The sequence below is a fragment of the Esox lucius genome, chromosome 16 (assembly GCF_011004845.1).
Source record: "Esox lucius isolate fEsoLuc1 chromosome 16, fEsoLuc1.pri, whole genome shotgun sequence".
Classification (NCBI taxonomy): domain Eukaryota; kingdom Metazoa; phylum Chordata; class Actinopteri; order Esociformes; family Esocidae; genus Esox; species Esox lucius.
The window spans coordinates 21481451-21496599 of record NC_047584.1 but is presented as its reverse complement, the minus strand read 5'-3'; the positions used below and the strand labels follow the sequence as shown (position 1 = coordinate 21496599).

At 43.5% G+C, this 15149-nt stretch overlaps 1 protein-coding gene across 1 annotated transcript in view; it reads right to left on the bottom strand.

Moving 5' to 3' along the window:
- The window catches only part of LOC105016195 (receptor tyrosine-protein kinase erbB-4), a 344454-nt gene that overhangs the window by 54006 nt on the left and 275299 nt on the right, over positions 1-15149 (bottom strand). Inside the window, exons 14-16 of the mRNA XM_013137977.3 lie at positions 13289-13382; positions 3713-3867; positions 635-679 (exon numbers count right to left, since the gene is read on the bottom strand). Of these exons, the coding sequence (XP_012993431.1) occupies positions 635-679; positions 3713-3867; positions 13289-13382 (294 nt within the window). The remainder of the gene's footprint in view (positions 1-634; positions 680-3712; positions 3868-13288; positions 13383-15149) is intronic.

The window sequence follows — 15149 nt, the reverse complement described above, 5'->3', positions numbered from 1 at the left end:
GGAGCAGACTAAGGCACAAACACAAGCCTGCACAGACACACACAAGACACACACACACACACAGATGCCAGCACTCTTGCAACACACACACACAAGCAAACCATGCACATTCACACACACAAAAACACACACAGAAACACTTTTGGCCTCAGAGCTAACCATTAATCACACTGCTCTATTCTACCCTCTCTCTGCCCCCACTCTCTATCTGTCTCAGTCTGTCTCTGTCTGTCTCTCTTTTCCTCTTTTTCAGTCTGTCTCTATCTGTCTGTCTGTCTGTCTGTCTTGTCTGTCTTCCTTTCTATCGCTCTCTCTGTTTGTCTGTCTTTCTCTCTGTCTGTATGTCTCTGTCTGTCTCTCCTATACTATTGTTCTCTAGCTAACCTCAGTTGTCTGAAGATATATTTCAGATATAAAAATAAATAGAAGCCTTGTCCAGTGGGCAAACTTGTTTGTAATGACGTTATTTCAGCCAGTGTGGTCTGCTGGGGGGAGGTGTGTGTCGTATATTTTCACAATTGACCAATCAATTCCAGTGTGAACATGGACTTTGAAAATGGCAAATCCATTCAACTGTGTGTTTGTGTCTGGGGAACAGAAGCAAGTAGTGGTGAGGATTTTAAAGGATATTTACCTGTCCATCATACCAATACAGTCCTGCAGTCTGGGACCAGTACACCTGAATGAAGGTAGAAAACAACACACAGTTAATGAAGCAACACCATGCATCCACCCATCATAAATCTACCCACCCATCACCCACCCACACATCCACTCACTCACCCATCACCCACCCATCCACTCACCCACCCATCATCCACCCACCCACCTACCATCCAAACACCCATCTGCCAACACCCACCCACTTATCATCTACTCTCCCTCCCACCCCTCCATCACTCACCCATAATCCATCAATTAACATACCACTCAATCACTTTTCCGGAAGAATCAATGAATCTACTATAATCAATTAATGAATCAATCAGACACTATACTGGAAATCCTGTGTCTGTCTGTAGAATCTGTCTGTCAATATTATGTGTCGGCAGGAAGAAACCAGTGATTCCAGACACGGTCACAAAGGACATCAGGTAGTCAAAATATTTGGTGTAAAAAAAGCTTAGGGCCTATGGAGCAACGGGGATAATCTCTGGGTGTATTGAATTCTGAACTGAAGATTTCCGGGATTTAGTGTTTTTTGACAAAGTGACAAGATGGCATTTGGTCTGGATAATGTTTTGTGACAAATATTATCCTGTTTTGTTGTTACTGGTACATGGAGTTACATGGAGGCTGCCTGCCTGCCACTCAGTTGGAGTAGAAAGCAAAATGTGACAAAGCCAATCTGGGGGACTGACTGCAATTTGAAATTATATCTGCCCCCTTCCTTTCGCTGCTGAAAATTACATTGCATTGGTTTCACAGTACTCAGCAGCACAGGGAGCGAGTAAAAGTGGAATCTTTGAGAAGGGTCTGGGTGTAGCCGAGCAGTCTCAAGCTTGGGGTACTGTGAGGCCTTTGGGTGGGGTTTGGCCACTATGAGGCCTGTGGGCAGGGCTTGGACACTGTGAGGCCTGTGGGCGGGGCTTGGCCACTGTGAGACCTGTGGGCGGGGCTTGGCCACTGTGAGACCTGTGGGCAGGGCTTGGACACAGGGAGGCCTGTGGGCGGGGCTTGGCCACTGTGAGACCTGTGGGCAGGGCTTGGCCACTGGCCACTGTGTTGAGAACGTGATTTTGGGGTGTCTCATACCCCCTCATTCTTACAAAAGCCTAATCAAGTGGTATGTCATTTCAACATTGTATACCTTGATTGTTGTCATCATGTATTGCTCAATTTCTGTATAATGATCACAGTTATTTCTTATCCTGGTATTGAATTATCATAATCAACTGTAATTATTGAATGTGTGCTAACCTAGCCTACACTGAATGAAATGATCAAGGGTGTAATCTTGAGCATACCATAATTGATATTCTGTTACCAGTAACTGTTCTCCTGTATTTATAAGAGATAGTTGAAAAGTTTAGACTTGGGTGAGACTAATTGAATAAATGTAAATGTGGGAGTGCCGGTTTCTTTGTTTCATTGTTGGGATCTATGACAGAGGAAGTATCTACATACATTAGATTTATAGTTAAATTCACTATAAATCAAATGTATGTAATCAGTATATCTATATAGTTGATCCTAGTTTGACTGTGTCTCTATTGCCCTGGCTCTATTGCCCTGGCCTCATGATGCCCCTGGTCTCACGGTGCCCCTGGTCTCATGGTGGCCCTGGTCTCATGGTGCCCCTGGCCTCATGATGCCCCTGGCCTCACGGTGCCCTGGTCTCACGGTGCCCCTGGTCTCACGGTGCCCCTGGTCTCATGGTGCCCCTGGTCTCATGGTGCCCCTGGTCTCACGGTGGCCCTGGTCTCACGGTGCCCCTGGTCTCACGGTGACCCTGGTCTCACGGTGACCATGTCAGAGAGTACCCGCCAGCAGCCAGATCCTTCTGGAGAATCTTTCACCTCTCTTCTACTTCTCTCACCTCAATTTTCACTCATTGTTTTTCAGCTCATGCAGGCATGATGGTGTATCTTCTGTTAAGACGCTAATACACCTTGGTTGGATATGGGATCGTAGTTATAAGTGGGGTCAGGTCCAAGGGGAACGTAACAGATGTGCTGGCCTGTGATAAATAGTGGTCTTGAAAGCTGTTGCATTGTGGGTGAACCAGATATTGTTTTCCTCCTGTTATGGTGGTAACCTTGGCTTTACAGTGGGGATCAGGCTGTCCTTGTGTAGCAAGTGAGACAAACGTATTGTAGGAGCGTATTAACAGCATTCTTTCCTTCTTTCTTTCATTCACACTGCAGAGTTGGTGTATTTATTCCACTAAACAAAACAGTTTAGTTGCAAAACTTTTCATCTAACAGATTTTATATTAGCTTAATTCAGGTAGGTCCCTCCACAATACAGTATGTGCGATTTGCTTTGTTTTTGTATAAACATTTTAAAACCAATTAAATGTTATTTTTGGGGCAAAGAATAGAGCCCTGATGATATACTCAGCCATGCACACAACATCACGAAGTGCAAATGATGCAGAAAGCCCAAACCAGAAATTAAAAAATAGCACCCACAACAAACGCACACAGACACACAGTCCAGTATTACTAACCTAGTGGGGACACAAAAATGCCCAACCCTAAACCTTAACCGCAATGCTTAAACATAACCTAATACCTAACCCTAAACCCAATCGGAAGTTTCACTCTAAACCTAAACCCTAAGCCAGAAAATCTGTTTTTTCCTAGTGGGGAAATCCCAACATGGTATATTTCTCATGTTTTACTCACCATCTGCAGACTTTTGCTCACTTTAAGTCCCCACAAGGTAAGTAAAACATGCACACGCGCATGCGCATGCACATTTTAAATCCATGTGGGGACACATAAAATAACGACCATTCAAATCGGATTTCCTTATATCCTATCCCTAAATCCTAATTTAACTCTTTCGCCAACAACATAACTTTAACCGTAAGCCTAAACATTAACCCCCAAGCCTAACCTTAATTTTAATTTCTACTCTAAACCATTAGCCAACATTAACCTTTTTCCTTAATCTTTGGTCCCTTTACAGACCAAACAAACGTAAATCATTTCCACACAGAAACAAACAGACCCAACCCCCTACAGAAAGACAGCGTGAACCTTACCCCTGTGTACAGTTGGAGTGACAGGGCTGACACTCTCTGTTGGCCTCAGCGTATTTGAAGATGAAGCTGTTGGTCCCTTGAAGGCCGTCTGGACACTTCTCCACACAATTAGGACCATCTTTAAAGTGGAGACACTTCACACAGTGATCAGGACCCTGAGACAGAATGGTACCGAGAGGTCCAGAGGGTGAGAGAGGAACAGAACGAGAAATGAGAGACAGGAGCGGGAGAGGGTAAGAAAGAGAGAGAATAGAAAGGATGAAGATGGAGCGCGAGAAAGAAAGAGAGGGAATGAGAAAGAGAGAGGGGAGAGAAAGACAAAAACAGAAAGTTACAGAGGGACAGAGAGAAAGGGAGAGACCGAAAGTTACAGAGGGACAGAGAGAAAGGGAGAAACATGAGTATGAGAGAAAGAGAGATAGGGAATAAGAGGGGGATAGAGAGAAAGAGGGGGAGAGAGGGTGAAATATGATATAAGAAGAGGGCAAGCAGGGTGGCGAAGGGTGGAGATGATAGTAGAGGAACAGGGGACGGAGGGGAGAAGGGAAGACAAGGCACATAAAACAGCAGAAAGCAGGGCCGAAGATAACAGCCACGGCTCCCAGCAGATGCAATGACCATAACAATCAGCCCAGACACGACTTATGGAGGTAATAAGGGCCAGAAGAGGCAGGGGAACCACGGGTAGGGACGGAGCTGCCTGTATGGGTACGGAGAAAGGGAACAACAGCCCTTACTGTGTCCTACAGAACAGACAGGAATACATATGCATCAGTACGTGGAGGCGGTGTGTGGGCCAAGCCGCACATATGCATGGGTGGGTGTGTGAGAGGATGTGTGTGTGTGTGTTTGTGTGTGCATAGGCATAAATATGCTCACTGAGGCACTTCGCAGTTATAAAAGTGAAGCCGGTGCTCCATCATTTGTTTCATGTGTCTGGTCTCCATTGCTGTGATAGGGAAATACTTTACTATAGCCACTAAGCCAACCTGACAGACAAACTAATTGATTTCAGACAGCGGACAACAACATACTGCACCTCTGTTGACAAAATGCCCCCAGTGTGTGTGTGTGTGGTGTGTGTGTGTGTGTGTGAGCCTTTGTGTGTGTTTTGTGTGTATCTGCAACCATGCCTGTGTGTGGCCACACCAGTGTGTGTTGGTGTACGCCTGTGTGTGTATTTTTGTGTCCAAGCCAGTTTGCCTGTGTGAGTCCATATCTCTGTGTGATTGTGTCTCCTTGCCTGTGTGAGTCCATATCTCTGTGTGATTGTGTCTCCTTGCCTGTGTGAGTCCACATTTGTGTGTCCACGCCCGTATGCTGTACTATACCAGCTCAGTGGTTGTTAAGGTAATTGTGTGGTCTCCCATAGACACTCATCTAATACAGTGGCTGTCAAACTTTTCTAACCTTCACATATACTGCAGTCATATCAACTGGGACATCCCTTGGTTTAGAAACGAAAGAAAAAGCAAGAACATTTTGATTTTGTATAGTTTCTTCCTTATGATAATTCACGTTAAATGTCTGAATCTGCCCCAGAAGAAAAAAGGCCTCTGTGGCAAATTGTGAGGCCTGGCCTTACAAGACTAAACAAAGCCTAATATGACTGATCTGTGCCAATGATTCTCCACTCCAAATATGTGTGCTAATCATTCTCACATGCAAAATAAAATCATACAAATTACTTTACTCCTGATGTGCGCCTCTCAAATTATACAAATGTTATAACAGTCCGAACACATGGGACATGAAACTTCAATACAAAGGTAGCCTGGTCGTGAACAGGCGTTTTCATAAAATGGGGAAGCCTGAAAACAACTCTTTTGGAGGTATAACTTGTGAGACTAACAGAGTAACTATGTGCCATTCAAATGTATCATCTGAGCGCCATCGGATCCACAGCCACGTAGGAGTGTTGATCTAACTTCAGGTCCCATGATTAAAGGCTTAACTGATCCTACTTCAGCACGAAGATGCTTAATGACTATTGGCACAAATAGTACCGAGCCCATTTTCAATTGGGATGGCCGTGTAAGGCTGTATAACCTTGGACCACTGAAAAATCACAAAATAACGATAGCATGTCAATGACATTTGCTCAGCAGTGAAAGGCACTTATCTGCTGGGTTAATTACATAGCTATCGAGCTTCTAACTCATTAACATATATAGATAATAGCCTTTTGTAAGACAATACGCACACAGGTATCCCATGAGACAATAGGCATGGATTTTCCTCTACATGCAAATTCTAACAAGGAAGAATTAGCCAAACAGCTTCTCTAGTGACATTATTGAACGTTGTTAGCCTCGAACACATCATCCTCTTGAGAGAAAGAGAGAGAGAGAGAGAGAGAGAGAGAGAAAGATGCCTGTTAATCAATTAGCAGGATGTGACAGTCCATCTGTGCCAGAGAGGCCATCTGAACAACATATGGACAGAGGATAGAGAAGGGGAGTAGAGGAAGAGAGGAGGGGAGAGGCAATGATAGGGAGGAAACGGAGGGGAGAAGAGGCTGTGGAGCAGACACTTACTGAATCCCAAATGAATCTTTAGCGAGCCCTTTCTCCCTAAGCCCGCCTGTAGATCTCAATGGACAGGATGATCAACAGGGTACCAACCCCCTTAAGCTCTCATCTTTTTGTCTCTCTCTCCTTTTCTACCTCTCTCCCTCTTTTCTTTCTCTCTCAAGTGCACATCCTGAGAGTGACGGACATTATTGCGACCTGTCCTCCTCTACTGAAGACATTGGCCGTAGTGATCAGATCATACCATGAGCACAAGATGTCATTGTTATAGTTTCTGTTGCCGTAACATGAGTGATGAAATCAATTTGTCTTCCTTCTCTGTTGTATATCAGAATCAGGTTTAGTATGAACTTGCCAGGCGGGAATAACAGGAAAACTACAACCACGCTTAATACGCTAAAAAAACATTGTTCTAAATAGGAACAGACAATAGTAAAGACATAGACCTATAACCATAGCCGAACCTTTGTGAACCATATAAAACAGAACCATGTACATACAGTTCTAAATGGAAACTACATTCTGGTATAAACTTGCCATAATGTTCTATCAAGACGGAATGAAAAGGATCCATATAGCACCTCCTCTTTATTTATTTATTATGACATCTTGTTCTTCTGTCCGTCAACAGAGAAGTGAACTATGGTGGTGGTTTATGCAGGAGAACTAACAGCAGGCACTGATCTATGAGACTTCAAAGAGCACCAGCGTAATGTCTGATATTTTCCAGTGACGTGTGCTGAATCTATTGCCTGTAGTAAAACATAATGCACTATGATAAACCGTGTCCAGTTGCTTCAATGGCAGTGGCAGCTGCATTTATATAGACATTTCTTTTTTTCTTTTTTTTACTCTGGCCTGACTCATTATATACATACAATTCAATATAATTGTAGTAATTGAAAAGTGAAGTATCTGAGGAGTTCTAGTCAACAGTTCTTTCATGGCCATATACACCGATCAGCCATAACATTATGACCACCTGCCTAATATTGTGTGGGTCCCCTCTTTTGCCGCCAAAACAGCCCTGACCCGTCGAGGCATGGACTCCACTAGATCTCTGAAGGTGTGCTGTGGTATCTGGGACAAAGACGTTAGCAGCAGATCCTTTAAGTCCTGTAAGTTGCGAGGTGGAGGCTCCATGGATCAGACTTGTTTGTCCAGCACATCCTACAGATGCTCTATTAGATTGAGATCTGGGGAATTTGGAGGCCAAGTCAGGCGTTCCTCAAACCATTCCTGAACCATTTTTGCTTTGTGGCAGGGCACATAATCCTGCTGAAAGAGGCCTATGCCATCAGGGAATTCCATTGCCATGAAAGGGTGCACATGGTCTGCAACAATGCTTGGGTAGGTGGTACGTGTCAAATTAATATTCACATGAATGGCAGGACCCAAGGTTTCCCAGCAGAACATTGCCCAGAGCATCACACTGCCTTTGCCAGCTTGCCTCCTTCCCATAGTGCATCCTGGCGCCATGTGTTCTCCAGGTAAGTGACGCACACGCAACCGGCCATCCACATGATGTAAAAGAAAACATGATTTATCAGACCAGGCCTCCTTCTTCCCATGCCCATTGAAGGCGCTTTCAGCAAAAGGGGTCAGCATTGGCACCCTGACTGGTCTGCGGCTACGCAGCACCATAAGCAACAAACTGAGATGCACTGTGTGTTTTAACACCTTTCTATCAGTACCAGCATTAACTGTTTCAGCAATTTGAGCTACAGTAGCTTGTCTGTTGCATCAGGCCACACGGGCCAGTATTCACTCCCCACTTGCATCAATGAGCCTGAGCCCCCCATGACCCCGTCGCCGGTTCACCGCTTTTCCTTCCTTGGACCACTTTTGATAGGTACTGACCACTGCTGACCGGGAACACCCCACAAGGGCTGCAGTTTTGGAGATGCTCTGACCCAGTCGTCTAGCCATCACAATTTGGCCCCCTGTCAAAGAACAGTCAGATCCTTATGCTTGCCCATTTTTCCTGCTTTTAACACATCAACTTTGAGGACAGATTGTTGACTTGCTGCCTAATATATCCCACCAACTGACAGGTATCAGTGTTATTCACTTCACCTCAGTGGTCATAATGTTATGGCTGATCAGCGTAAAGGCTATTGTAAGTCTTTAACAAGACATCGTCACTACACACAAGTCCTATGGGATGTGTGACGACATACTATAAAACAATGTATTTCATCTGTACACAGTAGACCATACAGACTCTGGCATGCAGCCCTGTCTGTTGACTAATAGACAAGACGGTATAATGGTGGAACCAAACCATTGTGCCAATATCAAGAATTTTCCTGTGTGGACTGCTATCTTGCTATTTGCCCTGGGAGGGAGAAAATACATTGGTGTTACAGTTCAGCTGCCCACTGTGGGTTCAACATGCAGGTCATTTGCCCAGGCTTTCGTGCGCTCCCTAAGGCCGTAACGTTAACCACCATAATGTCAGCTTCGACATTAATCACTGTGACATCCAGATGGTTCAACATTACAACGGAGCTTTACGCTTCAGCCCCATCAAAGTAAACATTATTTTACAATTAAGAGTGGCTGGCTGTTTTTGCCAGCGAGTTAGCAGCCGTCGTCATCATATTTTAATGTGACTGTAATAAAGGGCTAGGCTGCGAAAGTGAACCATGCCTCAGCCTGACTTCGCTGTATGAATAAAGGTCAAATCAACTTTTTGGATTAAATATCATTAACTATGACGCCATGTACGCCACTCAGTGCAGGACATGGGGGGGGGGGGGGGGGGGGGGGGGGGTGTAGGAACATCGGGATAAGACCAGTTGAAAGATATTTGACTCAGAACTCGTCTACTGAAATCAACAGCACCACTGGATTAAACAAGTCAAACTGTACTTCAAGGATCGATAAAAGAGTAAAGAACCCCTTTGTAAACTGAAAAAAGACACTGAAGCCATTTATTATCAGATGCCAAATCAATTACGAAATAACTAAATCTTTTTAGATGCTAGTTGTTATATAGCTTACACACATATTATATACACTCACCTAATGGATTATTAGGAACACCTGTTCAATTTCTCATTAATGCAATTATCTAACCCCTCCCGTTCTCCACTCATTACCTGTATTAACTGCACCTGTTTGAACTCGTTACCTGTATAAAAGACACCTGTCCACACACGCAATCAAACAGACTCCAACCTCTCCACAACGGCCAAGACCAGAGAGTTGTGTAAGAACATCAGGGATAAAATTGTAGACCTGCACAAGGCTGGGATGGGCTACAGGACAATAGGCAAGCAGCTTGGTGAGAAGGCAACAACTGTTGGAGCAATTATTAGAAAATGGAAGACGTTCAAAATGATGGTCAATCTCCCTCGGTCTGGGGCTCCATGCAAGATCTCACTTCGTGGGGCATCAATGATCATGAGGAAGGTGAGGGATCAGCCCAGAACTACACGGCAGGACCTGGCCAATGACCTGAAGAGAGCTGGGACCACAGTCTCAAAGAAAACCATTAGTAACACATTACGCTGTCATGGATTAAAGTCCTGCAGCACACACAAGGTCCCCCTGCTCAAGCCAGTGCATGTCCAGGCCTGTCTGTTTGCCAATGACCATCTGGATGTTCCAGAGGAGGAATAGGAGAAGGTCATGAGGTCTGATGAGACAAAAATAGAGCTTTTTGGTCTAAACTCCACTGGCCGTGTTTGGAGAAAGAAGAAGGATGAGTACAACCCCAAGAACACCATCCCAACCGTGAAGCATGGAGGTGGAAACATCATTCTTTGGGGATGCTAGCCTAGCCAGTCTCCAGACCTGAACCCAATAGAAAATCTTTGGAGGGAGCTGAAAGTCTGTATTGCCCAGCGACAGCCCCAAAACCTGAAGGATCTGGAGAAGGTCTGTATGGAGGAGTGGGCCAAAATCCCTGCTGTAGTGTGTGCAAACCTGGTCAAGAACTACAGGAAACGTATGATCCCTGTAATTGCAAACAAAGGTTTCTGTACCAAATATTAAGTTCTGCTTTCCTGATGTATCAAATACTTATGTCATGCAATAAAATGCTAATTAATTACTTAAAAATCACACAATGTGATTTTCTGGATTTTTGTGTTAGATTCCCTCAATTACACTTGAAGAGTACCTACACCTGCAAAATCGGCAGTGTATCAAATACTTGTTCTCCCCACTGTATTATATAACTTATTCCTTATATTGACTATTGTTCCCTGTCAAAATTAGGGCAATATATATAGAACAGGCTAGCATTTGGGAAACACATTTGTCCTGAAAACATTTTAAGATAATTATACCTAGTGAACCTGAAGACGAATGTCTCATGAGGTAAATTTGAAGTTAACATATCTATCTTTTTATTTTAGACTTGGTCAGAGCTGTCTTATAACCATGTCCCCACCACTTCATCTTTCTCTTTCTCTGTTTTATATTGGCTGAGTGGTAGACATGCGTAACATTTTAATTACCTCTCTCTTTCTAGAAATACCTCTATCGTTGTCTCTCTTTCTCTCTGTCACTGTCTCTCTCTAAGGTTGTCTCGGTGCAGGCCCATGGCATTATTAGTTATAATAGGAGAACAGCCCAAGTAATTAAACCCAGCACCTGCTTATCCCTCCTTAATAACAATGAGCATATAACCATGGTTTGGTTTTACACACCCCTCACAGTGGCTTTCATATTTCTTCCCCCCGGACTCATACTGTAAATAGAACCCAGCTTCCAAAAAAGCTGTGACGCTGTGTAAAATGCAAATAAAGACAGAATGCAAGGATGTGCAAATCATGTATCCCTATGTTTAATTGAAAATAGTACAGAGACATCATATCAAATGTTGATACTGAGAAATGTTACTGTTTTTAGTTGTGTGATATTCCAACATGTTTAGTTTTCCAGTCGTGTTACCTCTGTCCCAACTTTTTTGAAAACGTTGTTGTACTTCTAAGGCCCTTAGACAGAGGCCTGAAAGCTGGGTTCTAAACCATTACGAACAGAGTGCTCACAACATTTTGATTTGTTAAGACTGGCCACACGTGGCAGTATAATGACTTCAGATCCATAATGTATGTCCAATCAGGATCGTTGTAAAAATATGTGAGGGGACAGCTTTTGCCACAGCATGTTTCAAAAAGCTTTTGATTTAATTTATTAACACACATGGACTGAAAGCATAAAAATGTCAGACAAATGGCTGATTGTAAGACCAATTTGATTCATGATTTGTCACCTTGTGCACAATTTGACTCTCCTTCACATCATGTGTTTCTGCAGGCTCTGTTTGGGTCTTAACAAATCTGATTCATTAAAATGCAGGTGGCACAGCCCAGGCACGATGTACAAAGCTCAAGGCATGCCCTCCACTATCCTCCAGTAGCCTATTTATATAGCATGCGTGATAACAGATCACTTCCGACAGCAGCCTAAACCTAAAGAGATCTGACATGCTGTATTGTATGGAAACTAGATGACTTGAAGGCTACTAACATCAGCTTTATACAGTCTAACCTACAATGGCCGCTGATGTCCCTCTGGCCAGGGTTAGTGAAGCGCTAATGTGTATTTATAGTCCAATGTCAACCGAATCAAGGCAAGACTACACAACGCAACCTTAGTCTAGGAAATGAGCACACATGTTCATACTCTATTTTCATACTAGCCCTCTATGGGAATTGAACCCACAATCCTGGCACTGCTTAGCGACACGCTCTATCAACCCAACTACACAGGACCTGCTGTTTCCTTCTCCCAAGTAGTCTATCTTTTAAAATGTAGGTACACATTCGCTGCAGTTGGAAATTAATTTTTTTCATCCTCGTCAAGACCAAGACTTTTTTCAAGACTTAGTTTTTAATGTGTCTTGACATGAAATATCCTGGTCTCGTCACAGCACATAATAAACCTGTTATCAACAGACGAACCATTTCGTACCATGATATCCAGTTGTACCTGATGTTACCAAATGTTTTCTGCCGCAGCATTCTGGGACCGGTCATAGAAAATCTGTCATTGACATAAAGTGTCTCAGGACACACGTTTCACAACTCTGAAATGCGCCCAGAATGTCCATACACAGGGTTGTGTGCGCGCATGCTGGCGCGTCGTTCAGTCAGGGACCGGGCAGAGGGTGTTCACCCAAGAGACGCCGAAGGGCACCTCTGGACAATCAGTCTGATTTTCCACAGAGAGTAAAAGATTAGACGCTAGTCTAGAAATCACACAAATAATACTCATTCTTTTGTGGCCTTGAGTGTGTGTGTGTGTGGGTGTGTGTGCGCATTGAGTGAGATTTGAGCCTAGAGGGGTGTTTACTTAATAAACACAGATGATGGGAGAGAGCAGGGCCGGAGTTGGTGAATTATCTCCGTGTCTAGACAGGAGAAGGACATGGAGCATCATCATCACAGACTGAGTTGACAATGGTGTCAGAGGGGACACATACATCACACACACAAACTCACACACACAGAATATGGAGGCATGCAAACACACACACACACACACACACACACACACACACACACACAGTATTTGTAAACATGGCAGGATTTGACACACGAAAATCCACTTTTCCCTATAAGTTAACAGGAAACGAAATCAATTGTAAAACTCTCAGGCACACTTTAACTGAGATTACAATTAATCAGAGTTCCAAGGTAATCCAAGGCATTTGTGCATCTCAATAACACCCTGCTCCCTTTTACAGAGCCCTACTTCTGACCATGACCATTTGGGGGCACAGGCCTTGTCACCAGGACATTCAGCGGGTGGCGGAGAGTGAGACGTTTTCACGCATGTACAGTAGAGTAACATAACGATACACTTCGAAAAGGACATGCAGGATCATTTGACACTTTAAAATGTTATGTAGGATAGTTTTATGCCACAATATAGAATGTTGTGTAGGTTAATGTGATGATACACTCAGGAAGACCCAAGTCTGTATTACTTAGGAGTGAGGAGATGTTAGCAGTGCATGTCAAGAATGCTTGAGGCTGGTTTGTGTGTGCGTCTGTGTGTGTGTGTGTTAGTCTCAGCAGGATCTTACCGGGCCGTGACAGGTCAGGGAGTCATCATCTGCTCTCTCACACTGGCCATCACACTCCACACACACCGAGCCGTTGGCATACTCACGTACCTCCCTGAGAGACAGACAGGATGTCACAGAGAGAGAGAGATGGAGAGACAGCACAGAATGAGTGAGACAGAGAGAAAGATAATGGGATAGGTTGGGGAGAGAGATACACAGTGAGAAAGCAACAAGTGTGTGGGATCTTCTGTGCTCTGCTGGCTCTTTCTAAAGCTGGTCTCTGCATTCACTAGACACACACAGAAACACACACAGAAATACACACACACACACACAAACACACTGTGTATACTGTACACATCTAACTACAGCCTACTGCTAAAAAGACTGAAATGAGCCTGGACTTCCTGCAGATGGAAACTAATTGACTAGTACCACAAGGATGAACAGCAAGGTTCCATACTTCCTGAATTGCACATATAGCCCTTACGGAGTCTGGTCAAATGTAAAGACCTTCAAGGGAACAGTGATTTATTCCAGACACAGCTGATGTATTTCACTTAAAAGAAAAAAACATAGGATATGTTTTCAGTTAAATCCAAATGAAAAAACAGTGACAAAATGCAAACTTCGGGGATCAATCACATCGTACATGCTTGCCTTTCTTTAGTGTTACATCAGGGGTTTCATCTACACCCTCCAGGTTTTTCTAAACACCAAGCCAAATGTAATATCTGTTTTGCTTTTGTTGGCTGCCACTGTGTAGTTCTTTTTTATGTGCAAGGCCTTGTTTCCAGTGTAGATAATACATTTCTTAAACCTCAATCAATCTCCTTCATCAATATGAAAATGTGTTGGATAGAGAATGGGAGCAATCAACAGAGGATAGATCTGTGGGAACTTTCAGTGAATAGATCAGGGAGAAAGATTATGCAGATAGACCCAAGAAAGAACATCACTGCTCAGTGAATATGTGCGTGTGTCTCAGAGGCAGAGGTCCCTGTCTGGTTCTTTTAAAGGTCATTCGATGAAGTCATGGGCTGTGTGTCAAAAAGCTCCCAAGCCCCCATTAGTAAGCATTTTATTTATTTCATTCTGTAACACTACACCTTCCAGCCTCATAGCTAATTAATCTGGGCTGTGTTGATAGTATCACTTTGGTGTAGCATGGCTTTCCAGCTAAAGCTAATGGGTGTTCCACTCCTTTAAAAAAGTACTAAAGTGTCTCTACGTTCCATTCTTGCACTTGAAAAGTCATAAAAATAATTGTCCAGTGGAAATACACTGATATTTAAAAGTTTACATTCTGTTGAGTCAATTACTGTTGTTAACTTACATTTGATGCCAAGGCTTTGTTTGGAGTACAAAATATTTTAAAATAATGTTTGAAAAATGTAGTCTGTCCAATCAGCAGAAGGGTGAGGTCATGTAACAAATGATAGGTCGTATTTCATAGAAATCTAGAAACACTGGACAGTCTTTTTTTTTACCAGACACAAAGTATAGAAAAAGAAACTTAGCACACTGCCATTCACATGGGAGGAAGAGAACATTTATATCGTACGCAAATGTATACCCCCACTATTGTAAGCTGCTATGAAAGTCTGCAAATGAAAAGAAAATGCATATCTGTGTGTGTGTGTGTGTGTGTGTGTGTGTGTTTGTGGCAGGGAATAGAATGGCTATGTGGCAGTGCCTATACACTCAGGAGAGTGCTTCTGCCAAGAGAAACTCTGGAGCATGCTGGGAGCACACATGGGTTCAAATCCTTTATCTGGGCTTCACTGAGCTTGGCTGGAGCATTGGAACCAATTGAATATTCCTAAAAAGAGCAAAACCTGCTCAACTGGCACTCCAGGCAGGCTAAAGCAAATGATAA